Here is a 27,439-nt window from a genome sequence, read left to right on the forward strand (position 1 = left end):
TGATTGCAACAATACTCATCAATGACAGAATATTTGAAGAATAAATAGAAATACTTTAATATTATAATAATGTCTACAATTATGTCTCTTATTGTAGTGGTGTTCACAATTCTGAAATAGAAATAATATTGTGACATTAATATAATATAAATCAAATCTATTAAATCTGTTATTCGTCATATTTATATGCGTGTGCGTGCGCGCGCGCGCGCGCGCATGGTGTGTGTGTGTGTGTAAAAAAACATATTTTATTAAAGATATAGTTAAAAATGCAATAATTATAATTAATGGAAATTCTAAGTATAGATAATGTACATTGTAATATATAGCACAATATATAATTGATTTTATATGTTTCTTCTACTTTTTACAGTTACAATATATTTGCATATTTATGATGATAATTACTTTTCTATTTCTATATATTTTTATTAATAGCAAAGGTATTTATATAATGTTAATATGACATTATATTTTTAAGCATGTAAAGTATGTATGTGAAGCATGTAAATGTCTTATTTTATTACATCATTTTGCGCAATGATTAGATAGGAAAAGTATTTAATAATAAAAATAATAAAAAGTAAAAAAAAATTTTTTTTTAAATATTATAAAGTATTAAAAGTATTAAAAAGTATTTAACAAATGATAATAATGTAAAATCATTAATTTACTATACTTATGCAACTTAGTTATATACGATGCATTAAGATAAATTTTGGAAATATGATAAAAAAGTTCACTTGAAAATCCACTGAAATAATATTATTTCCATGATATTTATCACATTTTTTTATAGTATATTTTAAGGTAATACATACAAGTTAAAAACGATAGCATATATAAAAATTAAATTAATTATGTAATTATGCTATGACAAATCTTATTGTATGTCATTTTCTGAGTAAACACTTTTACTTTGTATGTTATTCCACATTTTATTTTATATGTTTCATCAAATTTTAGAATTAAATCAAATTATACAGAAAGATATTATTTTAAAGACGAATTAAATATATTGTAAATGTATCATATTTATATGTTTCACTTACTATTGCACTTGCGTTCAGGAAAGAAGAAAAATGTCGCTATATTTGTTGTCGCTATATTGCTTGAATTATGGTATATTCGTAATTCAAATAATTTAAGTAATTGCAACTTTTCTTCTATCTTTAAACACAAAAGATGGACTTGCATCGCTGAAGAAATCCAATAAAAAATGGAACTAAAGATGCTATACATACGTCAATAACACTACAATTTCGAATAATAACTGCAATACGATATCGATTGGAGAAATTAGAAACATTTTAATAAAATATAATATAAGCAGTCATAAGAATTTATTTAAAGTGGCAAGTAGATAAATGTTTCTTAACCATTGAACGAATATGAACTTTACAGGGAACCGTTATTATAATATACATCGTATTCTTTTGTCTTTAGTTGGCTTATGGCCTTATCAGCAATCGAATATGAGAAAAGTTCAATGGATAATTTCTTCTATTGTTCTCGCATCTTCTATTATTATTCAGGTAAATAAGCATTTTGGAGTTCATTAACTAAATGAATATTCAAATATCTATAATATCTATAATATTTATATTACTTCAATTTGATTATTATTTGATAAAAATTAATTAATAAAATTAATTAATGAAATAATATATTTATATTTATGTTAAATATATTTAACATAACTTCAGTTAAAATACTTTATATATGACGTAGCGATTCATATATTCTTTGTAAGTTATATTTTATATATTTTTTGTTATTTTGTTAATATTAAAAATTGAAGAAGAAATTACATTTTTTAATTTATGTGCATTTATGTTTAAAAGTTAAGAAAAATTTTTTGAACTTTAACAAAGCAAATAATAATTATTTTTAGTTTATGAAATTTCTGACAACTGAATACAGTCTGGATTTGCTACTCAAAGTTTTGTCATTTGCAGTACCTTGTATGGTGTTTGTTTTAAAATATGTTTCTTTTTATATCGGTAGTGAGACAGTAAGTCAACAATAATTAAATATGTTACAAGATTTTTAAGCTAAAATAAAATAAAATATGTATACTATATTTTCTTTTAATTGCGTTATTCTAACTTTTTCATGTCTTTTACTTTTAGTTTACTTAATAAAACTTTAAAAATCTATAGGTGAGATATCTTATGGAAAGTGTTATAAGTGATTGGAATTCGTTAAAAACCGATATTGAGTTTGAAATTATAAAAAAGCATTCTGATTTTGGACGGCTGTATGCGTTGTTCTTTGCACGTAAAAAAATTGTTTCTTTATGTATCTAACATTAAACTGAAATATATTCTTCATAGTTCTATTTAATTTATTCCATCAATATTTGAAATCAATAGTTAATTATAATATGAAAGTTATGGAATTTATTAATTATACTTTGCATATTTTCAGTAGCTGTATATTCTGGTTTGTTTTTTTATATGTTGATTCAATTTTTGCCAAATTTTCTCGATATCATAGCATCACGAAATGAATCACGATTGCATAATATACCATTAACAGCAGAATATTTTGCCGATCAACAGAAATATTATCTTCCGATTTTATTACATGTCGACATAATAGCTCTTGTAGGATTTACTATCGTGATTTCTACCGAATCTTTAATTACAGCATATATTCGACATGCCATAGGAATGTTTGAAGTTGCTAGGTAAATTTTGAATTAAAATAATATGTATTTTTTTTACAATAAAATTATTTTAATAATTTAGTTTATATATATGTACCCATAGAAGAGTTCTATTGCATATCCAATTTTTTTTTAGTTACAGAATAGAACATGCATTTGACGAAGTATTGGGCATAATGACATCAAGGAAATGTTGTTTATATTGTACAAAAATAATAAATGCTATACACATTCATAGGAGAGCTATAAAGTTGGTATTTTTTAATGAAACTTTGTGTTATAATATTTTTTTGTAGTAAATCCATTTATCCAATTAAACATATTGTTTTATTTATTATTAATTATTAATATTAACTTCAATTTAAAAAATTAGTTGGAAATATTTATTTTTGAGAGTATATAATAAAAATTTATATATATGAAAAATATATTTGATATTTATTATATTTTCATTATAATCATATTAATAAAATTTTATATATAAAATTTTATTAATATGATTATAATGATAGTATAAATATAATATAAATCAATATGATATATTACTAAAGTATTTGTTTTATTTAAGATTCATTGAGTTTTTAAGATCTAGCTTCGCTATTTCGTATTTTTTCCTAGTTTGTTTGGGAATTACTTCTTTGACTGCTAATTTACTTCGCGTAAGTTTATTATTGCTTTACATCTCTATTATATATACGATTAATTATTTTAAAATAAATTATATTTAATTTTTTTCTATCATAGCTGTATTTAGCTACACAATATTTGAATAATTTAGAAGAATGTATCACTGCTGTATTACTTGTCCTTGGTCATATTTATTACATATTTTTTGGCAATTACACTAGCCAGAAATTAATAGATCAAAGTATAGATGTATTTCATAAAATGTAAGTTTTTAATTTTTTTAAGCAGCAACGTGTAAGCACTGTAAGTTTGTAAATTATTAGTTTAATAGATTGATATATCTTAAAAATTCATTTTCTAAGTAGTATATAAATTTAATATGTGATTGGTAAGGCTTGGATGTTCGTATGATTTCTCGTGCCGCTCGTGAAACACGTGCGAATGTTTGTTGAAATGAAATAGCAGTAGTTCTCAAAGAAATTTGACACATTCGCACGCAGAGATACTCCGCACATGACACGAAAGTTTATATGAATATCTAGGCCCTAATTATATGTATTATATTCGAAATAATTTTGATAAAAATTAAAAGGTGTGTGTGTGTGTGTGTGTGTGTGTGTGTGTGTGTGTGTGTGTGTGTGTGTGTGTGTGTGTGTGTGTGTGTGTGTGTGTGTGTAAAATCATCTAGATTTGAGAAAATAAAGTTTAAAAGATGTAAAAGATGTAAAAAAAGTTTCTGAATTTTAATATATATTATATTTTTACTTATGTATTAAAATAACTATGTGTAAAAGTTATGTCAAACAACATAAATACAACATGACTTATATTATACTTATTATATATTCGTAAATATATATCTCAATGGTATGAGGCTCCACTTCATGCACAAAAGTTATTATTATTCATGATGCAACATAGTATTAAAGGTACTGCTATGTCTGTAGGTGGTATATTTGTTCCATCGTTGGAAGGTTTTGCGACAGTAATTAATTTCTTCGATATGTTGTAATTTAAAAAATTTAATTATTTCTGTGTATATATAAAATAAGTTTCTTGTTTCAGCTTACCAGTATGTCAGTCTCATATTTTACAGTAATTTGTTCGATTAAATAGTATCGAAAATTATGTACAATTACATATTTAGTCGAATATAGCAGCACATATTTTAGTAAAAAAATTTTAATTCTGAGATACATTTTCTATATAAAATAAATAAAATAATAATAAATAATAATAAATAAAATCTTTAATAATTTATTTTATTTTCATTTTTAGTGATAAGAAGAGAGAAATTGATTAAAATGGCAGTATAATTAATAAAAATTTTATTTAATACTTCTAATTAATTAGCAAGCCCACACAACGTAATATACTATATAGATTTATTAAATATATCATGTATCGTTTTATATATATGCAGATATAATACTCATGATAGGGCAAAGCATGAAAAACAGCATCTTTCAGTAATATATTCATCCCATCATCCGAAGTAGCGTAAATACTGGTAATCCGATATAACTTTGAGCAACGATGCGAGGTGAAATACTTTATGTTGCAACTTATCAGCTTGTCGCTATCTTACTTCACTTAATTTATTCTACGCGTTCGTAGTGTGCACTATTACAAAGAAAGTTTTAGTTAATTTGCATTAATTTAACGCAGAAACAGCTAACAGCTTTGTTTTGAAATGATAAATGTAATTAATGTCATTTATTGGATGGAAATTATCAATTGATATGATATAAATATGTTATTATATTTTAATCATATTAATAAATATAATATTATTAGTATTAATAAATAGGTTTATTAATATTAATATAAAGAAAGTATAAAAAAGAAATTATTTTTTTAAATAACATTAACTTTATAATACACATTTTCTGTTACTACTTGTTTTTCATAATCATAACATTTGATGAAATAAACATGTAATATGAATCGACAGATTCGAATATTATATTAAAAAATTCAAAGTATCAAGAGAATTATATAATAAATGCAAAAAGAGCTTTTCTTCTTTATTTTTCAGAAAAAAAGCATCAGTCCAATTTTTCAATAATAGCTTTATAGTAAATATCTTGAAATTTTTATTTATAAACCAGTAATACAAACTTATATGGTGTAATGGGAATAATATTAATATTTAATCAATGTTTAAAAATATATGAGAATTCGAAAAGCTATGAAATTTTTTATTCGAGAAATTGAAATAAACTAAGCAATATAACACCTGCGTCATTAAACGAAAAGACAACAAACATTACATCTGCAAATTTAAAGAAAACACATATCGCATGTCTGGTAATTTACTTTGCAGCTATTCTTTCCGCGCGATGACGTCAATTTGGAATTATTCAATTATAGATATTATCATTTGTTTTAGTATCACATTGTTTTTAAAAAAAAGGAACTTTGTGTAATTACTTTTAAGGTATTTCTTTAAGAAAACAAAAGTGGATCTCTCTATATATATATTTCGTATATATTTCTGTCAGAATGCAGGATAGATTTTATTGGAAGACGATATTACAAGATCAACAAGTTTTGAATAGTCTTGGGTTGTGGCCATCTCAAACAACAAAATTTCAAATTCAATCTATATTTATATGTTTATTTTTCTCTTTTTTGTTTGTTCAAGGTATTTTCTTAACTGAATATGCAATATAATATGCAGATAAAATTTAGTTAAAAATGAGATGAGAAATATGAGAGAGAAATATGAGAAAATGAGAATAAAATTTAGTTAAATCTTCAATGATTTCGAATTATTATTATTATTATTATTATTATTATTATTATTATTATTATTATTATTATTGTTATTGTTTGCAGTTGTGTACATTGATTACTTCACATATAATATGAATCTGGTTATTAAAATTCTGTGTCATTTCTTGCCTACTCTTATTTATACCATAAAATATAACACTTATTATATCAATGCTAAGAAAATAAGTTGCATTTCATATGACAATTTACTTTTCCTAGATGTAAATTTCTAGTAAAAACTCCGTTTCCACTTGATAATTATATCTATTATTAAAGTAACATAAATTTAGGTATTTAAATTCTTTGTACTATTTACATGTATGATCAAAAAATTCAAAAACTCTTTTATTAAAACACTGATAATCTTTTTTTATTTTTATTATAATCTAACTAGATAGATTCTAAAAATATTAATAAAACCCCGTAATACCTTGTTTTAAATAAATTACAATAATGTGCGCTTGCGCGTTAAATATAAAAGTTAATAACATTATCAATTAACAATATATACATAACATAGTTGTTCATATTATTATAAATATTAATATGTTGTTGTGAATTATTAATTGTTATATAAATTATTATATAAATCAAAAATAAATTTTATTTACATAACACATATCGGAAATATAATTTAAACTACTGATGGATGGAGTACAAAATGATTGGAACGCCTTAGATAATAAGAAGAAAATTGAAATAATTGAAAAATATGCCTATATTATAAATGCTTTTACAGTCTCTATTACGTGTAAGAAAAGAAAAGATATTAAATATTAAAACTATAAAGTTCAGATATTCAACTTTTGCGAGATCTATTTAATTAGAAAACTTGTCGAAAAGGTTATTTTATTTTTATATATTATAATAATATTCACTTGTGTCTGATCATCCTTATCTTCTTTGAGTTCTTGCCTATTATGTTCGATATTGTCATATCATTGAACAAATCTCGATCACGTGACCTCCTCGTCTTGGCGGAATATTTTGTCAATCCCGAAAAATATTTTCTTCTTATGCTGTTACAAATTATCACGATTGTCATGGGAGGTATCATAATTATCGCTATTGAATGAGAATGATAATTATGGCCTATGCGCAACATATTTGTGGAATGTTGAGGATTGTCAGGTGAGAGAATCCGATGATTAATCCGTAATTTCATTAATTATTTAATGGATTAAAGGAAAGTTTTCAGCTTTTGAATAGAACATATATTAGAGAAAAACACACTTCACATTTTAACCCTCAGACAGAACGTATAATCTGCAATAGAATAATACGTGCCGTAGATTTACATAGGACAACTCTAAAGTATATATCGCATTAGATTTATAACAATAAATGTTATCATAGAATAAGAATAAAATAATCGAAATTATAGCTATTGGGGATATTAATTTAAATGTTTTATATAAATCAAGTACGAATCATATCGAATAATGATCATATCGAATGTTAGATTATAAATTTATTCACCAAACTATTTAAATATTAATGTAAAATTAGGGTAAAACATAATTTGAGACATTTAATACATTGTTTTTATCGAAAACTGAACCAAAAATTGTATAGAAAAATAAATGGTATATTTATTAATGGTATATTATGATTTAGAAAATTACATTTTTTCAGAAAATGATTATTACAAATTTTATAATAATAAAATAATAATATCTAGCATAATAATGTTTTATAACTTTTACCCCAAATTATTTTGTCATATTATAGTAAAGATAGTAAAGATATATAATAATATTTTATTTATTTTAAATTAATTAGATTTTATACTTTATACGGTATCATATTTATTTTTAATTATTATTAGTGTTGCTTCCATAAGTTTTAATTTATATCATGTAAGTATAACGTCCAACAATTTTGCTTAAATACATTAAATAAGTGAACTTTACATACAATGCATTAGTATCGGTCCACAATAGGTGATTTAAGCTTTAAGAAGTAAGAAACCAATTATAATCGAATATGAAAAAAATAATCGACTATGATTGATCAATTTCTTACGACTTAAAGATTAAATACTTATTGAGAACTGATAACAGGTGTTACACTTGTGCTTGGCCATTTTATTTATATGTTTATGGCCAATTATGTTGGACAAGTTGTAACTGATCACAGTGTTAATATTTTTAATACAACGCAAGTATATTACGAAATCAATTATGATATTTTCTTTGAAAAATTTTAAAGAGTAATAAAAGTTAATTAAAAATCGGGAACATGCGAAAACGAAAACAAAAATCTTGAAATATCTAAATGGAAATATTAATATCACATTTGTTATCATCATGTCGTGTAATAAATATTTTTTCTTTTTTTACCGAATTTTATATAAAAATATACGAGACAGATAGAAAACAAAATTTTATGGATAATCAAATATACTAAATTCAATTCTTTCTATTGAATTCTTTAGATGTAACATTGTGATATATTGCTACATTGTCATTACAAAAGATACTATTGTTCTTAATGTACAGGACGACAAAAAGTATAAGACCAGCAGTCTGTAATATGTTTGTGGCATCGCTAGAAAGTTTTGCTTCGTAATATGTATAGCAATTAAGAAGATGTAAATTATTTGAAAACAAAAGTTACAAAAAGATTTTAATAGAAAGTTTTTGCATAATTTCGCATAATTTGCGAAACCTAAATCTGTTAACTTAATCAACTAAGACCAGAACTTTATCTGATTATGAAAATAGAAATTATTAAATTAAAAAAGAAATCTTATTGTAGCTTTCCACTACAGCGCTATCTTTTTTATCAGTAATCTATTCTCTACAATAGTAATATTGCTGAAATACTGAAATTTGCTATGTTAATGTATATGCAATATTACAAGCAGAATTCGATAGTAACACATTAAAAATTGCGAGGTATGAAATTATAAATATTATAAATTATGTATATTCGTATTTAATACCATAAGTTTTTCTTTATAGCACTTCAAGCGTCATCTTATTAAATCTTTTCTTAGTGTTTGTGTGGTTAAAAACACACGAATACAATTATTTTATGAAATATTAATTTTTAACTTATGAAGATAATAAATATTACACTTGCACATGTGCTTTTTCTTACAGAATTAATCGACATCTCTAAAATTTAAAAATATCGATATTGTAAAAAAGAAGATTACAAAAAATATGATTGTCAAACTGAATTATAAGAAGTTTGAAAGGATTTTGCAATAATTATTTAATGTCGAAATAAATACTATTCTTTCTGTTAAAAGACTATACATTTATTAGTATCATTATTATTATATTTGAAAATGACACTAGAAAATTTATAATATATATTTAAACGTTTTTTTAGATTATGCAAAGTAATGTAATAAATATGCTTGTATTGTTTAATAAATTGTATGATGAATATAATGAATATACTATACCATTCAAAAGAGAAGACTGATTCGAAAAAATCTGAATATCTTATATTTTATAGTGAAATGTATTCTTATAATCATTTTCATAATTGAAAAAAATGTTATTCATTGACGATTGTTACAATGATTACGGTAAACTACATATGCTTTTTCATTATGTTGCTTTTGTTGCTATGTAATAGTAGTTGCATTAGTGTGATTCTTCCAAAACCACGAGAAAAAAAAAACAAAAGTACATAATTCCTTTTAATATTAACAATTGCCATAAAAACGACCATAGCGTATCATTATTTCGAATAGTTGGCATTATAGCACTTTCCATATACTTTCCACATACTCACTGCATAATGACAGAAAATTATTAAATTACACGGTTTTGTTATTTCATCACCAGCAATAAAAATTTTGCGGAGAAAGAAAATATTCAGAATATTTAATTATACAAGTCCTTAATAGTAACCAATATTTCTACTCACAAATGTACTTCATCCACCACTCAAGATGGTCTTTCTTGGCGAGCGCTATTACAAAGTTTATCGGATTATGTTGACAGCACTTGGTTTATGGCCATATCAAACGCAGATCGTTATGCAAGTGCAAACAATATTCTTCCTTTGCGCATATTGTTTTGTTCTCTTATTTCAGGTATTTCTAGATTCTTTTTATATTATATGTAATATTTTTGGGGAATAATTTTTTACTAATAAATTTAATAAATAAACATATATTTATAAAAAAACATATATTTATATATGCAAATATATTTATTTATTTATTTATGCAGTTTGTGACTTATGCTTGTAGAAAATATAAATATGCTTATTATTTGCAGTTTGCGACTTTTTTAACAGAGACGTGTAATTTGGAATTTATCTTTAAAGAACTTTCATATATTTTTATTACCCTTCTATATATAATAAATTACAATACTTTTTATTTTAATTCTAAAGAAGTAAGTACTTGCAAATATATTTTTATAACTGGGATTCTATTAAGTCTCAATTTTTATAAATAAGAAGAACGTTTGAGGTAATTGTTTTAAATAACAGATGAAATATTTATTGGAACAAATTGAATTGGATTGGAATACAGTCGAAGATGATAATGAAATTAAAATATTGGAGAAATATGCTTTGGAAAGTCGTCTTTTTTCATTAATTCTAGCCTGTAAGTAAACAAACAATACAACAAATTATATTTATTTATAATCATGAAAGATCATAATTTTTTATCTTTCCAGTTCTCATTGCCTTTGCTATTTTTTGTTTTATAATTATTGAATTAATACCGGTTATCCTCGATGCTGTCGTGCCGATGAATGAATCTCGGCCACGTAAAATAAAGATAGATTTCGAATTTTTTATTGATAAGGAGCAATATTTTTATATTTACTTCATATACGAAATTCTAGTAATATTAATTGGTACGTTTTCAATATTTGCGACGGGAATGTTATCGATGGCATTCTTGAGGCATTGTTGTGCAACTTGTAAAATTGCTAGGTGGATATTTCTTAATTGAAATAACAAAATAATCTATTTCTTTAACTATTAATTCTATACAAACTATTTACAGTAATTTAATTGAAAATACAGTGACAAAACAGACGCTTCAAATTCCTGCTTATCGAAAAGAGCATGTGATGTATCAGAAAATTAATCGTGCTGTTCATATTCATAGGAACTCTATTCAGTCAGTCTCTATTTAGGTTGTTTTGATATTTACTGCCAATACTGAAAATCTGTAATATACGTAACACAAAGTATAAATTTTCAGTACTGGCAGTAAATATCGGAACATATTCTTAATTTACTATTTTAAATGTATATAATACATTTGTATATGAGTACATCTTAATATAAAAAAAGCACATTTATGCTCTTAATATGTGTAATTTAAAACTATAAATTAAATATTTTGTTGTTATTAAAGGTTTTCCACATTTCTTATGAATAGTATGAATAAATGGTATTTTCTTATAGTGATTATCAGCGTAATGTCTTTAAGTTGTAATCTTTTTCGGGTAAATAACACATCTATATATATATGCATATATTTAACGTTTATTTTAATATAACTTCTATAATATTTTTATAATCTGAATTTATACATCATGATTTGAAATATAAATATATTTTTATAATTACTTATTTATTTTTATAGTTACTTAATGCCTTAAAAATGTTAGATGAAATTTCTGAAATAATAATATGTTTCGGTATGGTATCAGCCCACTTTATGATTATATTTGTACCTAATTTTGTTGGGCAATCAGTTACTGATCATAATGCAGAAATATTTAATGCTGCGTAAGTAAAGTAGATTATATAAAGATTTAAATTCAACAATTAATGGACAAAAAATGATTTCTTTAACAAATTCAATGCTCATATATCGAATATCATATTTTTTCTGCAAATTTCTGGAATGTTATACTTTTCAAAAATAATCATTAACTTTTAAATTAAATTATAAGAAGAGAATAGTTATCTTTGTTTGGCTATTGTAATGAATTCATTACCCCGATATAGATTGGATATAAAAATCAGTCTTGACTTCTTATGAGATTCGATCTTAAACGAATAAACATTGAATGTGTTAAATAATTTATTTTTTAAGTATTAGAGTTAAACTTTTTAAAAAAATATTACTTTAAATTTTTAATTATTTTAAAATAATGATTATTTTAAAATAATAATAATAAATATACAAACATTTAGCAAGAAGTTATTTGACATTTCTTATAAATTTGTTATAAACAAATTGTTTCTAAACAAATAAATAAAATGTAAAAGCTTTGTATAATATTTAAATATAATATTTAAATACACAAACATAAACAAACATGACTTTCTTACAAATAAATCAAATATAATATTTTCAGATATAATACGATGTGGTATTTAGCTCCATTATCGATACAAAAATTACTTTTATTTGTGATGCAAAATTCTTTGAAAACTCACACTTTGATGATTGGCGGTATTTATGTGTCATCGCTGGAAGGATTTTCTACAGTAATAAATATTTCGTAGGAAACAATAAATTAATTTCTAGGAAAAGGATTTGTTTTATCTTTTTTTTTTTCCTAGAGAATCGATTTATTGTATTTTATTTATTGTTGTACTTTTATAATTGTATCTAAAAAGATAATGATATTATATAATAATCAGAACTTAATAATTGTGATATAAATTAACGACATAAAGATTAAAACATTTTTCTAGCTAACAACTACATCAATATCATATTTTACTGTAATATATACTGTGGCGATGAAATAATATACAAATAAATTTCAATCGTTATGAAAATTTTAGAATAGTATAGATACACATATTAACTGCAAAAAAATTAAAGATTTATAGGTAATTATCCATTTAAATAGTTGCTCAAACAAAAACTTACAGAAATATTCGATATATACTAATATTATTAATGGTATTATCATAACATTCTTAATAAATTTGATTTCTAGCACTTGATATACAAAGAAGAAATATATATTGATAATATTCAATAATTTATAATTTATTTAAAAGCACAAAATCAACAAATAAAAATTTATTAAAAAATATCTTGTTCACAAATATTTTTAGAACTATTTTCAACATATAATTTATTGAAACTAGTTAAACTTTTGTTATAAAAATTCATATATAACAATTCAATATCCTATTTTAACAAATATATATTAATATATATTAAGATCTGTTATATATTATTTTATATTGAGTCGAATCTTTATATACTTAAAAATAAACTTATCCTAGACTGTTAAGGAATTATGACTTCAATGGCATTTGTGTCTATAACTAAATTATAACTAGAGAAAATGAAAGATACGTAGTTTATTTTAATATTCATCAAATTGCCTACATTTATCAAATTATTATTCGATAAAACATTTCGACTATAATGCACATCATTTAATAGAACTATGATGCTTTTCATAATTGATAACGCTTTGCGTCATTACAAAATTATTAAATTGGTGTTATCACTATCATCTCGCCATTATCTTATGTATACATACCATACATAATAAAAGAAATTCACAAAAAATTTTCAATATATTTGATATAAAAACGAGTTTTACATTTTTTACTTTCATTGACAAAAATGTCTCATTCTTCAAGCGGAACGATCTTTCTTGGTAAACTTAGCTATTATAACTTTCATCGGATTACATTATCGGCTCTTGGTTTGTGGCCTTATCAAAAACTAAGTATTTTACGAATTCAGGCTATTTTCTTCTTCGGTATATTTTTTTCCTTTTTATTTTTTCAGGTATTTTTAAATTTATTTTGTTGCTTTTCTTACGTTTTTTTCAAATAAAAAAAAGATATTATCATTTTCATTAATGTGTTTTTTTCAGTTCACGATATTTCTGACAACAGAATGCGATATAGAATTTATAATTAAAGAACTTACATATATTTTTCCGAGTCTTATCCATACTTTAAATTATAACTGTTTTTACTTCAATTCTAAAATAGTAAGTTACTTTTATCATTATATCCTTACATCTTTCCGTATTTTTCAAATAAAAATTTCAGTTAATTATGACGGATAGTGAATTGATGAAATGTATGTTTCATACGAATAGATCAAATGCTCAATGGAACAAATCAAATTGGACTGGAAAACGTTTAAAAATAATAATGAATTAAAAATATTAGAAAAATATTTATTTGATTCTTATCTGTTTGCTGTAATTGTGAATAGTAAGAAAATCAAGAATTATGTTACTAATTCTCACTTTAGATATATATTTCAATTGGCTTTGATTAAAAAAGATTATATTTTGTTATCATGCCTATTATTAGTTATAGCTGGTTCAGGTATGTTTATTTTTACAATTATCGAATTTCTACCTATTATTCTTGACGCTGTTGCACCGATAAATGAAACTCGAGCACGCAATATGAAAGTACCTTTTGAATTCTTTGTTGACAAAGAACAATATTATGTTTGGATTTTAATATTCGAGATTATAACAGTAACAACTGGAATTTGGTCGACAGTTACGACTTGTACATTTTTAGTTATGCTTGGAACACATAATTGCGCAACGTTTAAAATTGCTAGGTGGGTATGCTCAATAATTTTACTAATAAAATAATTTTCAATTATTTTACACATAAATTCATTCTGCTACAGTGATTTAATTCAAAATTCCGTGAGTGATTATACATTGCAAATTCCTGCTTCTCAAAGAATTTATTTCATGTATCAGAATATTCGTCGTGCAGTACATATCCATAAAAGAAGTATACAGTTAGTTTTTACAAAAGTTGATGTGTTTCCTGTCATTAATTATGTAAATTAAATTTTATATAAGCAAGTAAAGTATTGTGCATAAAAATTAATAATATTCACGATAATTGGATATATGTATAATTACTAAAAATGTCTTTTGTTGCTAAAGATTTTTGACTAATCTATTACATTCTGTACACATATGGTTTTTACCTTTACTTGTATTTGGTGTTGTATCTACAAGTTGCATTATTTTTCGGGTGAGTAATGTATTTATCTATATAATTTAAATATTAAAATATCACTTATATGTATATTCAATAATTTCTTTTGTTATTTATGTTTAATCAATGAATTATCAAGTTGAATTATAAAGCCAAATATATTATGAAATTATAGTATATAATATGTAAACATATAATGTACTTTTGAAAACATAATTTTACGCGGATAGTAGACAATATATGTATAATCCAAATTAAATATTCCTTCTTTAATTATGTTGAGAGCGTGCGAAAATTTTTAACATATGATTATCTAACTATGAAAACTTTAATAAAAGATTTTTTAAATAATGACTAAAATATTCTTAAGCAAACGAAAATATTATTTTAAAATTTCAATATGCGAACTATATGTGTACTACATGATGAATTATATAATGAATTTATCACATATAACATCTTATAGCTACTTAATGCAATAATACGATTAAATGATTTTTGCGAATTGTTTATATCCATTATGCTATTTTGGGGTCATTTTATATATATGTTTATGGCAAACTATTGTGGACAAACAGTTATCAATCATAGTACAGAAATATTACAAGCAGTGTAAGTAATGCATAAATTTTTGAAACAAAATATAAAACAAAATAATAAATTTTAGTAAAATACAAATATACACAATACGTAATGTTGCATTATATAATAAAATTATATAATAAAATGCAACAAATTTATTTATTAAAGTTTGGAGTTTGTTAAGAAATGCATTTATTTGTCCTACTTATATAATAATACTATTTATTACTTAATATCATTATGTAATAATTTATTCAACATTTGATAGTTGATTATCTTTTAGAGGCCATATCAATATCAATAAAAAACAACTCACTAAAGAATATTAAAATGTTGTTTCTCTAAATTTGTAGATATGATACGTTATGGTATCTAGCTCCGTTATCGATTCAAAAGTTGTTATTGATTCTACTAAAGTCTACGAAATCTTATTCATTCAACATTGGTGGTATTTTTACTCCATCACTTGAAGGATTTTCTACGGTAATAAATGTTGTGTAAAGATATTCATAAAAGTTATTACTTTTATTAATGTATTTAGCAGTTGAAGTAAATGTTTAATTATAATAAAAGGGAAAATTCTTGTTTTAGCTTATTACTTCGGCAATATCATATTTTACAGTAATGTATACTATGTAATAATGATGAGAAAATGGTAAAAAGTTAGTCATTCAAGTAGAAACAAATATTTAATTAATTATCAAGTAGAAACAAATATTTATTTAAATAATTAAAATATTTAATGCAGAAACAATCTGAGGCAAATAATTAAAACTCTTTAGATATTGTCTACACTCAACACAACAATAAGTTATAAACAGATCTAATCAGTACACATCATCAATCTTGATTTCTTGAATTTTGTTAATTCTTTAATAGATTAAATCTACATAAATTATATAGATTAAATGTATATGATACTGTTCAAAAACATGTTAAAAAACATTGTTCTCTTTGAATTATTATTATTGCATTGTAATTCAAATATATATATATATATATATATATATATGTGTGTATATGTATATATATAAAATTGATTTCTTTATACTATAAATAATTAATAAACCATAATAATGAAATATGAAAACTGTATTTTTATTAACAAATATTTTACGCATCATGTTAAGTATAGTTTTAAAAAGTAAAATTTGTGTTTCTTAAAATAAAATTATTGCTTATACAGTATATGTATATTAAATGGACAGATTTATTGAAAAATAAAATGCAAACAAAATAAAAAGAGTATTTCTACCTAAATATTATAAATAACTTAAAACAATACATTATATATATATATATATATATATATTCTGAGTGTCTATATCATCTCGTAAATAAATAGAATGGATTATATTAAATAGATTACATTAAACAGAAAAGTTATATTATTTTGCGATTTTTGCAATAATTAAAGAGTTATAAATTTATATAAATTCACGAATGAAAATGCATAAAGGAACAACTCAGCGTTATGCGCTCTCAGATTCGCGGCAATATATTCGCGGCTATATCTGGACTATAAACAGATACTCTATCATTTCTGGATCACATTCAAATATTTTTCCACGCACGTAAAAATTATGAATGTGTGGAGGTGTTCCTTCGCGCAAATGTTCGCTCATTCATGGATCTCAATGAATTAATACTTGTTGGAATTGTAAATTAATGTAGATACAATTCTTTTATCTAATATATGTGATAGATTTTATTAATATAGACAGAAATGTGTCTTCTGGAACGTCCCCGCGAGAGACTGATATTGATATTCCTGGAAAATGGCTGCGGTTTCCAAACGGCGCCAACACAGGCCACGATTCAATGCGAAAAATAATTAATCCAAAAGAAAGTTGTATATTGTTGAGTAAAGATAAAAAAAATACATGATGAGCAAAAACCGAAAATGCGTGATAACGCAATACAAAAATTACTGTAGGGACAAAACACATCCTATTCACTCAATGGCCCGAAGGCGACTCGCCGTCCCGCGAGATTCTCTCGAGCGAGAATCGAAAATCATATACAGAAAAATAACTAGCCTACTGTATTGCTATATAGTGTGTTCAGCATCTATTAGATCGCTTTACGAACGTACACTTACCCTTCAATACTTGTCTGTACGAATCATCTCTTTAATTATCGTGAAAATAGCAAAGTGATACAAGATTTTTCTATTCAATATAATCTGTTCTACTTACTCACGAAAGATGATACGGTTAAATTTAATAAACTGAAGAACCTTTTTCTCTGCGATTTTATATAATTTTTATATTTAATTTGAAGATACTTACACATTATTCTATATAGCATAAAAAATATTAATAAATTTTCCACTATATTATTAAATAAATTTTTTAATGAATTGAATCGTATGAAAAATATGATATATTTTAATTATGTATAATAATAAGATTTTAAGGCCTTCACGAAGATGTGTTTTGTTTTCTTTTGTTCCGCGTGATTCGTTGTGGAATTTCTCAGGATTTTTTATTCGTTCATCTTTAAACGGAATTTCGATACGACCAAACTATTTTTTCTAATGCTAGTTGTATATTACATATATTTTTATTATAATTATATATTTTTTATATTCAATAAATTCAAATATAATCCATCATGAGATCCATCACTCATGAAATGATTATAAATATATTTATATTAAAGTATGATTTCATAATGCAGAATCAGAGAAGGGAAAATATTGCATTTTGTTCACAATATTATTACAGAGAATATTAAAAGGACTACTGTACACTAATGTAAAACGCGTAGAATTGAATACTATATATTTGTTCCGCTTATGTGCGCTGATCGATATAGTGTAAAAAGTATTTCAGCGAAATGCTACATTTGAATTTAGAAAAGCAAGTGTTGTTTCTCAAACCATAATTATGTCAATTGAGAGCGTGAGCGTCTCACTTTTATTTTACAGTTGTTTTACTTTATAGTCGTTTTCCACATAAATCAATAACGATTTTTTCTCTCGCTTACATAATAACTTTATGTTAAATTACTTATCATTATTCAATTTTAGTAATTTTATAATTATATAGTTTCTTAAAATCAAATTGAAGATGTAGAATGCTACAAATGAAAACCTAATAAAAAATACCTAATAAAAAAAAGTGTTGACTTGACTTTTTCTCTTCATTTGTACATTGTTTGTAAGATGTCTTCAGTGATAAACCGTTATTATAAAATCAATGAAATTATACTAAAAGCGGATTGTGGCCGTATCAAAATTCAACATGGACATTGCACATCAAAGCAATGATTATTACAGGCTTATTTCTATCACTTTTATTTGTTCAGGTTTGTACATTTTTTTAATCATCTTTCATTTGAATCTAAAAAATATTATCGCATATTAAGAATATGATTATTATATTTTGTTAACTGTTTTTATCACGCATGAGTGCACATTAAATGTGTTAATTGATGTACTTTCTCTGACATTTCCCAATATATTCATATTAATTATGTACGATTTTTATTATTTCAACGTCAATTTTGTAAGTTACATTTCTACTGTATAAATTAAACACTAATCTTTGTTTGTATATATTTTGATCATTATTAATTCGATAGTTGAAGGAAGCAATGGACTTCATATTATATGACTGGAAATCTTGTAAGGATAACGCAGAACTCATTATAATGAATAATTATAATTATTCTGCTTTAGCAAAAATATTTACGCAATTATTTTTTTGTAAGAGTTTATGTACTTAATTATTCGTATCCTTTGAAAACATTAAACCAATAAGAATTTTCTACAAAAAATTATATTTAACATAATTAATGAGATATTTAGATACTATTAATATCAACTTTTAATATCAACTTATGTATTTTTTCTAATATTCTAAATAATACATAATTAAACTTAATAATATGATAGTATATGTAAAATAAAACTGTATTTCAGTGTACAACATATAAGTGATGAGTACAAATGTAGTGTAGATATGATACGTGTTATATATTATATGCAACACAATATAATAATTTAATTTAAAAGTATTTTCGATAAATTATTATAATTAATTTTAAATTACAAATTTTCTTATAATTTTTTATTTTAATGAAAAACATATTACATAAATACGTGCCTATGCACAATATTTACACACAATATTTTTTTTACAAAATTATTTTACTGAGCTATGAAGATAATAATATAGCAATTAAAATACTATTAAGTAAATTTTTATAATATGTCATTAATTATTAATTGATGAATTAATATAATATTAATTGTTCTGATACAGTTGGTGGCATTACTATATAATTGTTCTCATAATGATTCACATTGTTCTACTGATTCTTGACATTGTTTAACCTTGGAATGAAAGCCGACCACAAAAAATATATATGTTAGTGGAATATTTCCTCGATCCGAACAAGTATTATTATTTGTTTGCATTTCACTTGGTAGTTACTTGCTGTATCGGAATAGCAAGTAATTGGTATTTCATCGATATTATTGTGTTTAGGATTTCACGCTTGTGCATTGTTTAAAATAACCAAGTAAGAATTTGAAATAATCAGAAATAATTATAAAGAAATAAAAAGGTGTGTGTGGTGTGTGTGTGTGTGTGTGGGGGGGGATATGTGTGTGTGTTTGCGCGCGCGCGTGTAATATCTGAATGCACTTACAGTTATCGAATGGGAATTGTGATAGACAAAAATATATTACGGAGTTCTAGTCCAGAAAGAGAATACATAGTTTGTGAAAGAATTATTTGTGCTGTTGGTATTCATCTCAGAAATTTCCAGTATGTATATGTCAATATTTTTGAAAGTATAAATTTTTTTCATTTTTTCATAAGCAATTCTTAATACAAAAATATTATTTCTCTAAATATCATATTATTTTCAATATTACATTTCCATGTTTAATTATAAAATTAAAAGCAAATTATATTAAAAATATTTATTGTAATAATCTAAAAATATTTATATAAAATTAATATAAAAAATATTTATTGTAAATATTTATTGTAATAAAAATGAGTTAATATACAGTCAAAATTTAATAAAAAAATTTTATTTTTAATTTATTAGAATTTTAAAGATTTTAAAATATGAATAATATAAGACATTTATCTTAATTTTACATCCTTTTATAATCATCAAACTTTTTATAATATATATATTCATATTTGTGATGTTAATTGAAATGTATTAAATTATAATTATTAATTACTCCAAATTATAAATAATTATTTAAAAATATATTGTATATATCGAAAATTTTGAAAATATTGTAAATTTAATTAAACGTACAAGGAGATGATTTTATGAAATTTTTCATTGTAATATGAGACATGATGACATTTTTAACTATTAAAGGTTCTGCAAACTGTTAATTTCAAAATTAGGGAACCCATTAATCACTGCGATTTTGATTGGCATAATATTTTTAAATATTAATTCATTCCGAATAAGTAAGTTACTTCATTAAAAAATTGTTTCAAGAATTATTAAATAAATATTTAATTAACATTTAAATATTATTTATAAAATCTTAGCTCCTTCAAGAGATAACATTGTATGATAATATGGTAGATATATTTGTATCGGTCAGTCTTATTGTACTTCATATCTGTTATATCTTCTTCGGCAGTCATCTTGGTCAACTAGTAACAAATAATAATGCTGACATTTATAACACTATGTATGTATGTATGTATGTATGTATGTTTGTATTATGTCCTTTATAAAATGTATTATCTCCTTTATAAAATTTCAGAGAATTTATCTTACATGTTATTATTATAACTCGCGTTAATATCAATACAATAATAACACAGAATTATATAATATTATTTGTATGAGTAAGAGATTATTATTTTAAAAAAAACATTAAAGAACAAATATTTAAAATATTTTTTTTAATTTGTGTCATCCAATATAACATGTTGTATGATTTAAAAATTTTTTTTAATAATATTTTATTAATTAGACATTTATAGACGTTTTTATATAGCGATTTAATTTTTAATGTTATTAACCTCTTTACAATATTTTATAACATGTATGCACATGTATGAATTAACTTTAAACAGTTTAGTATTTAGAAATTTTTTATATAATTTGTATATTCAATGACAGAACTTATTAAACCAGAGAATGAGATAAAGTAAAAGAAGCATGAAATTTTGTAAAGCATTTTTAAGAACATGAACAATAACTGTGTAACTATTATAAACTGTTATAAATTTACAGATACAATTTACCATGGTACATAGCTCCCTCAAATATACAAAAATTAACTTTATTCCTATTACTTAAGGGTAACAAAACATTTTATTTATCAATTCAAGGTATATTTGATGCTTCATATGACAGTTTCACAACGGTAACGTATATATCGTAATTAATTATCATATTAAAGTTAATGTATTATAAAAGAATATATGAAAGGTGTTTTATATTTTAATTTATGGCGACATCAATATCATACTTCACAGTAATCCATTCTACCCAATGAGGTTTAATATATGAATGCTTAGTTACTTTTAGAAATTTGCACCTAGCATTATTAATAATATTTCATTGGAAGAGAACTTTATATACAGCGTTATATCATATAAAATGGAATACTCGAAAAATACTTACTTTGTGAAAATCAAAATATGATCAATATTTTGATTTTAATTACGACAGATATAATACGATGTGATATTTAGCTCCATTATCGATACAAAAATTACTTTTATTTGTGATGCAAAATTCTTTGAAAACTCACACTTTGATCATTGGCGGTATTTATGTGTCATCGCTGGAAGGATTTTCTACAGTAATAAATATTTCGTAGGAAACAATAAATTAATTTCTAGGAAAAGGATTTGTTTTATCTTTTTTTTTTTTCCTAGAGAATCGATTTATTGTATTTTATTTATTGTTGTATTTTTATAATTATATCTAAAAAGATAATGATATTATATAATAATCAGAACTTAATAATTGTGATATAAATTAACGACATAAAGATTAAAATATTTTTGTAGCTAATAACTACATCAGTATCATATTTTACTGTAATATATACTGTGGCGATGAAATAATATACAAATAAATTTCAATCATTATTTTAGAGTAAATTTTAGAGTAGTATAGATACACATATTAACTGCAAAAAAATTAAAGATTTATAGGTAATTATCCATTTAAATAGTTGCTCAAATAAAAACTTACAGAAATATTCGATATATACTAATATTATTAATGGTATTATCATAACATTCTTAATAAATTTGATTTCTAGCACTTGATATACAAAGAAGAATTATATATTGATAATATTCAATAATTTGTAATTTATTTAAAAGCACAAAATCAACAAATAAAAATTTATTAAAAAATATCTTGTTCACAAATATTTTTAGAACTATTTTCAACATATAATTTATTGAAACTAGTTAAACTTTTGTTATAAAAATTCATATATAACAATTCAATATCCTATTTTAACAAATATATATTAAGATCTGTTATATATTATTTCATATTGAGTCGAATCTTTATATACTTAAAAATAAACTTATCCTAGACTGTTAAGGAATTATGACTTCAATGGCATTTGTGTCTATAACTAAATTATAACTAGAGAGAATGAAAGATACGTAGTTTATTTTAATATTCATCAAATTGCTTACATTTATCAAATTATTATTCGATAAAACATTTCGACTATAATGCACATCATTTAATAGAATTATGATACTTTTCATAATTGACACTTTGTAACACTTTGCGTCGTTACAAAATTATTAAATTGGTGTTATCACTATTATCTTGCCATTATCTTCATGTGTATATACCATACATAATAAAAGAAATTCACAAAAAACTTTCAATATGTTTGATATAAAAACGAGTTTTACATTTTTTACTTTCACTGACAAAGATGTCTTCTTCATTCTTCAAGCGGAACGATCTTTCTTGGTAAACTTAGCTATTATAACTTTCATCGGATTACATTATCGGCTCTTGGTTTGTGGCCTTATCAAAAACTAAGTATTTTACGAATTCAGGCTATTTTCTTCTTCGGTATATTTTTTTCCCTTTTATTTTTTCAGGTATTTTTAAATTTATTTTGTTGCTTTTCTTACGTTTCTTTCAAATAAAATAAAGATATTATCATTTTCATTAATGTGTCTTTTTCAGTTCACGATATTTCTGACAACAGAATGCGATATAGAATTTATAATTAAAGAACTTACATATATTTTTCCGAGTCTTATCTCTACTTTAAATTATAACTGTTTTTACTTCAATTCTAAAATAGTAAGTTACTTTTACCATTATATCCTTATATCTTTCCGTATTTTTCAAATAAAAATTTCAGTTAATTATGACGGGTAATGAATTGATGAAATGTATGTTTCATACGAATAGATCAAATGCTCAATGGAACAAATCAAATTGGACTGGAAAACGTTTAAAAATAATAATGAATTAAAAATATTAGAAAAATATTTATTTGATTCTTATCTGTTTGCTGTAATTGTGAATAGTAAGAAAATCAAGAATTATGTTACTAATTCTCACTTTAGATATATATTTCAATTGGCTTTGATTAAAAAAGATTATATTTTGTTATCATGCCTATTATTAGTTATAGCTGGTTCAGCTATGTTTATTTTTACAATTATCGAATTTCTACCTATTATTCTTGACGCTGTTGCACCGATAAATGAAACTCGAGCACGCAATATGAAAGTACCTTTTGAATTCTTTGTTGACAAAGAACAATATTATGTTTGGATTTTAATATTCGAGATTATAACAGTAACAACTGGAATTTGGTCGACAATTACGACTTGTACATTTTTAGTTATGCTTGGAGCACATAATTGCGCAACGTTTAAAATTGCTAGGTGGGTATGCTCAATAATTTTACTAATAAAATAATTTTCAATTATTTTACATATAAATTCATTCTGCTACAGTGATTTAATTCAAAATTCCGTGAGTGATTATACATTACAAATTCCTGCTTCTCAAAGAATTTATTTCATGTATCAGAATATTCGTCGTGCAGTACATATCCATAAAAGAAGTATACAGTTAGTTTTTGCAAAAGTTTTAGCAAAACTTGATGTATTTACTGTCATTAATTATGTAAATTAAATTTTATATAAGCAAGTAAAGTATCGTGCATAAAAATTAATAATATTCACGATAATTAGATATATGTATAATTACTAAAAAAAGTCTTTTGTTGCTAAAGATTTTTGACTAATCTATTACATTCTGTACATATATGGTTTTTACCTTTACTTGTATTTGGTGTCGTATCTGCAAGTTGCATTATTTTTCGAGTGAGTAATGTATTTATGTATATAATTTAAATATTAAAATATCACTTATATGTATATTCAATAATTTCTTTTGTTATTTATGTTTAATCAATGAATTATCAAGTTGAATTATAAAGCCAAATATATTATGAAATTATAGTATATAATATGTAAACATATAATGTACTTTTGAAAACATAATTTTACGCTGATAGTAGACAATATATGTATAATCCAAATTAAATATTCCTTCTTTAATTATGTTGAGAGCGTGCGAAAATTTTTAACATATGATTATCTAACTATGAAAACTTTAATAAAAGATTTTTTAAGTAATGACTAAAATATTCTTAAGCAAACGAAAATATTATTTTAAAATTTCAATATGCGAACTATATGTGTACTACATGATGAATTATATAATGAATTTATCACATATAACATCTTATAGCTACTTAATGCAATAATACGATTGAACGATTTTTGCGAATTGTTTATATCCATTATGCTATTTTGGGGTCATTTTGTATATATGTTTATGGCAAACTATTGTGGACAAACAATTATCAATCATAGTGCAGAAATATTACAAGCAGTGTAAGTAATACATAAATTTTTGAAACAAAATATAAAACAAAATAATAAATTGTAGTAAAATACAAATATGCACAATACGTAATGTTGCATTATATAATAAAATTATATAATAAAATGCAACAACAAACTTATTTATTAAAGTTTGGAGTTTGTTAAGAAATGCATTTATTTGTTCTACTTAATAATACTATTTATTACTTAATATCATTATGTAATAATTTATTCAACATTTGATAGTTGATTATCTTTTAGAGACCATATCAATATCAATAAAAAACAACTCATTAAAGAATATTAAAATGTTGTTTCTCTAAATTTGTAGATATGATACGTTATGGTATCTAGCTCCGTTATCGATTCAAAAGATGTTATTGATTCTTCTAAAGTCTACGAAATCTTATTCATTAAACATTGGTGGTATTTTTACTCCATCACTTGAAGGATTTTCTACGGTAATAAATGTTGTGTAAAGATATTCATAAAAGTTATTACTTTTATTAGTGTATTTAGCAGTTGAAGTAAATGTTTAATTATAATAAAAGGGGAAATTCTTGTTTTAGCTTATTACTTCGGCAATATCATATTTTACAGTAATGTATACTATGTAATAATGATGAGAAAATGGTAAAAAGTTAGTCATTCAAGTAGAAACAAATATTTAATTAATTATCAAGTAGAAACAAATATTTATTTAAATAATTAAAATATTTAATGCAGAAACAATCTGAGGCAAATAATTAAAACTCTTTAGATATTGTCTACACTCAACACAACAATAAGTTATAAACAGATCTAATCAGTACACATCATCAATCTTGATTTCTTGAATTTTGTTAATTCTTTAATAGATTAAATCTACATAAATTATATAGATTAAATGTATATGATACTGTTCAAAAACATGTTAAAAAACATTGTTCTCTTTGAATTATTATTATTGCATTGTAATTCAAATATATATATATATATATATATATATGTGTGTGTGTATATGTATATATATAAAATTGATTTCTTTATACTATAAATAATTAATAAACCATAATAATGAAATATGAAAACTGTATTTTTATTAACAAATATTTTACGCATCATGTTAAGTATAGTTTTAAAAAGTAAAATTTGTGTTTCTTAAAATAAAATTATTGCTTATACAGTATATGTATATTAAATGGACAGATTTATTGAAAAATAAAATGCAAACAAAATAAAAAGAGTATTTCTACCTAAATATTATAAATAACTTAAAACAATACATTATATATATATATATATATATATTCTGAGTGTCTATATCATCTCGTAAATAAATAGAATGGATTATATTAAATAGATTACATTAAACAGAAAAATTATATTATTTTGCGATTTTTGCAATAATTAAAGAGTTATAAATTTATATAAATTCACGAATGAAAATGCATAAAGGAACAACTCAGCGTTATGCGCTCTCAGATTCGCGGCAATATATTTCGCTATATCTGGACTATAAACAAATACTCTATCATTTCTGGATCACATTCAAATATTTTTCCACGCACGTAAAAATTATGAATGTGTGGAGGTGTTCCTTCGCGCAAATGTTCGCTCATTCATGGAACTGAATGAATTAATACTTGTTGGAATTGTAAATTAATGTAGATACAATTCTTTTATCTAATAGGAATATATGTGATAGATTTTATTAATATAGACAGAAATGTGTCTTTTGGTTCTCGCGTCCCCGCGAGAGACTGATATTGATATTCCTGGAAAATGGCCGCGGCTTCCAAACGGCGCCAACACAGGCCACGATTCAATGCGAAAAATAATTAATCCAAAAAAAAGTTGTATGTTGTTGAGCAAAGATAAAAAAAAATACATGATGAGCAAAAATCGAAAATGCATGATAACGCAATACAAAAATTACTGTAGGGACAAAACACATCCTATTCACTCAATGGCCCGAAGGCGACTCGCCGTCCCGCGAGACTCT

General features: G+C 23.6%; 4 protein-coding genes and 1 long non-coding RNA gene across 7 annotated transcripts in view; 4 read left to right on the plus strand and 1 right to left on the minus strand.

Moving 5' to 3' along the window:
* alpha-Man-Ia (alpha-Mannosidase class I a) overlaps window positions 1-27,439 on the plus strand; it is a 557,932-nt gene that overhangs the window by 334,184 nt on the left and 196,309 nt on the right. The gene's annotated exons all lie outside the window — the stretch shown is intronic.
* LOC112552243 (uncharacterized) overlaps window positions 1-27,439 on the minus strand; it is a 167,106-nt gene that overhangs the window by 38,855 nt on the left and 100,812 nt on the right. The gene's annotated exons all lie outside the window — the stretch shown is intronic.
* On the plus strand, window positions 3,228-12,959 carry LOC148936522 (uncharacterized). Its single transcript, XM_089077697.1, has 9 exons — window positions 3,228-10,133; window positions 10,321-10,440; window positions 10,538-10,655; window positions 10,729-10,990; window positions 11,064-11,180; window positions 11,421-11,511; window positions 11,652-11,797; window positions 12,373-12,505; window positions 12,716-12,959. The coding sequence occupies exons 1-9, from the start codon at window positions 9,990-9,992 to the stop codon at window positions 12,770-12,772; spliced, it is 1,188 nt and encodes a 395-aa protein (XP_088933823.1). The 5' UTR covers window positions 3,228-9,989; the 3' UTR covers window positions 12,773-12,959.
* LOC105429153 (uncharacterized) lies at window positions 13,112-16,307 on the plus strand. The gene is made up of 7 exons (XM_089077709.1): window positions 13,112-13,778; window positions 13,867-13,986; window positions 14,098-14,579; window positions 14,652-14,768; window positions 14,920-15,010; window positions 15,441-15,586; window positions 15,910-16,307. The coding sequence occupies exons 1-7, from the start codon at window positions 13,611-13,613 to the stop codon at window positions 16,055-16,057; spliced, it is 1,272 nt and encodes a 423-aa protein (XP_088933835.1). The 5' UTR covers window positions 13,112-13,610; the 3' UTR covers window positions 16,058-16,307.
* Window positions 21,667-26,359, plus strand: LOC148936523 (uncharacterized). Its single transcript, XM_089077812.1, has 4 exons — window positions 21,667-21,701; window positions 21,788-21,920; window positions 25,319-25,464; window positions 25,787-26,359. The coding sequence occupies exons 1-4, from the start codon at window positions 21,667-21,669 to the stop codon at window positions 25,932-25,934; spliced, it is 462 nt and encodes a 153-aa protein (XP_088933938.1). The 3' UTR covers window positions 25,935-26,359.

Source organism: Pogonomyrmex barbatus, unplaced genomic scaffold, assembly GCF_055798465.1.
Source record: "Pogonomyrmex barbatus isolate J1 unplaced genomic scaffold, ASM5579846v1 scaffold20, whole genome shotgun sequence".
NCBI lineage: Eukaryota > Metazoa > Arthropoda > Insecta > Hymenoptera > Formicidae > Pogonomyrmex > Pogonomyrmex barbatus.

Excerpts from the sequence above, each read along its gene's own strand:
- LOC105429153 (XM_089077709.1), top strand. The coding sequence starts at position 13,611 with ATGTCTCATTCTTCAAGCGGAACGATCTTTCTTGGTAAACTTAGCTAT. Across the intron at positions 13,987-14,097 it reads TTTACTTCAATTCTAAAATA|ATCAAATGCTCAATGGAACA; the intron begins GTAAGTTACTTT and ends TCATACGAATAG. Across the intron at positions 15,587-15,909 it reads ACAGAAATATTACAAGCAGT|ATATGATACGTTATGGTATC; the intron begins GTAAGTAATGCA and ends CTAAATTTGTAG.
- LOC148936522 (XM_089077697.1), top strand. The coding sequence starts at position 9,990 with ATGGTCTTTCTTGGCGAGCGCTATTACAAAGTTTATCGGATTATGTTG. Across the intron at positions 11,798-12,372 it reads GCAGAAATATTTAATGCTGC|ATATAATACGATGTGGTATT; the intron begins GTAAGTAAAGTA and ends TAATATTTTCAG. Across the intron at positions 12,506-12,715 it reads CGCTGGAAGGATTTTCTACA|CTAACAACTACATCAATATC; the intron begins GTAATAAATATT and ends ACATTTTTCTAG.
- LOC148936523 (XM_089077812.1), top strand. The coding sequence starts at position 21,667 with ATGACAGAACTTATTAAACCAGAGAATGAGATAAA. Across the intron at positions 21,702-21,787 it reads AAACCAGAGAATGAGATAAA|ATACAATTTACCATGGTACA; the intron begins GTAAAAGAAGCA and ends ATAAATTTACAG. Across the intron at positions 25,465-25,786 it reads GCAGAAATATTACAAGCAGT|ATATGATACGTTATGGTATC; the intron begins GTAAGTAATACA and ends CTAAATTTGTAG.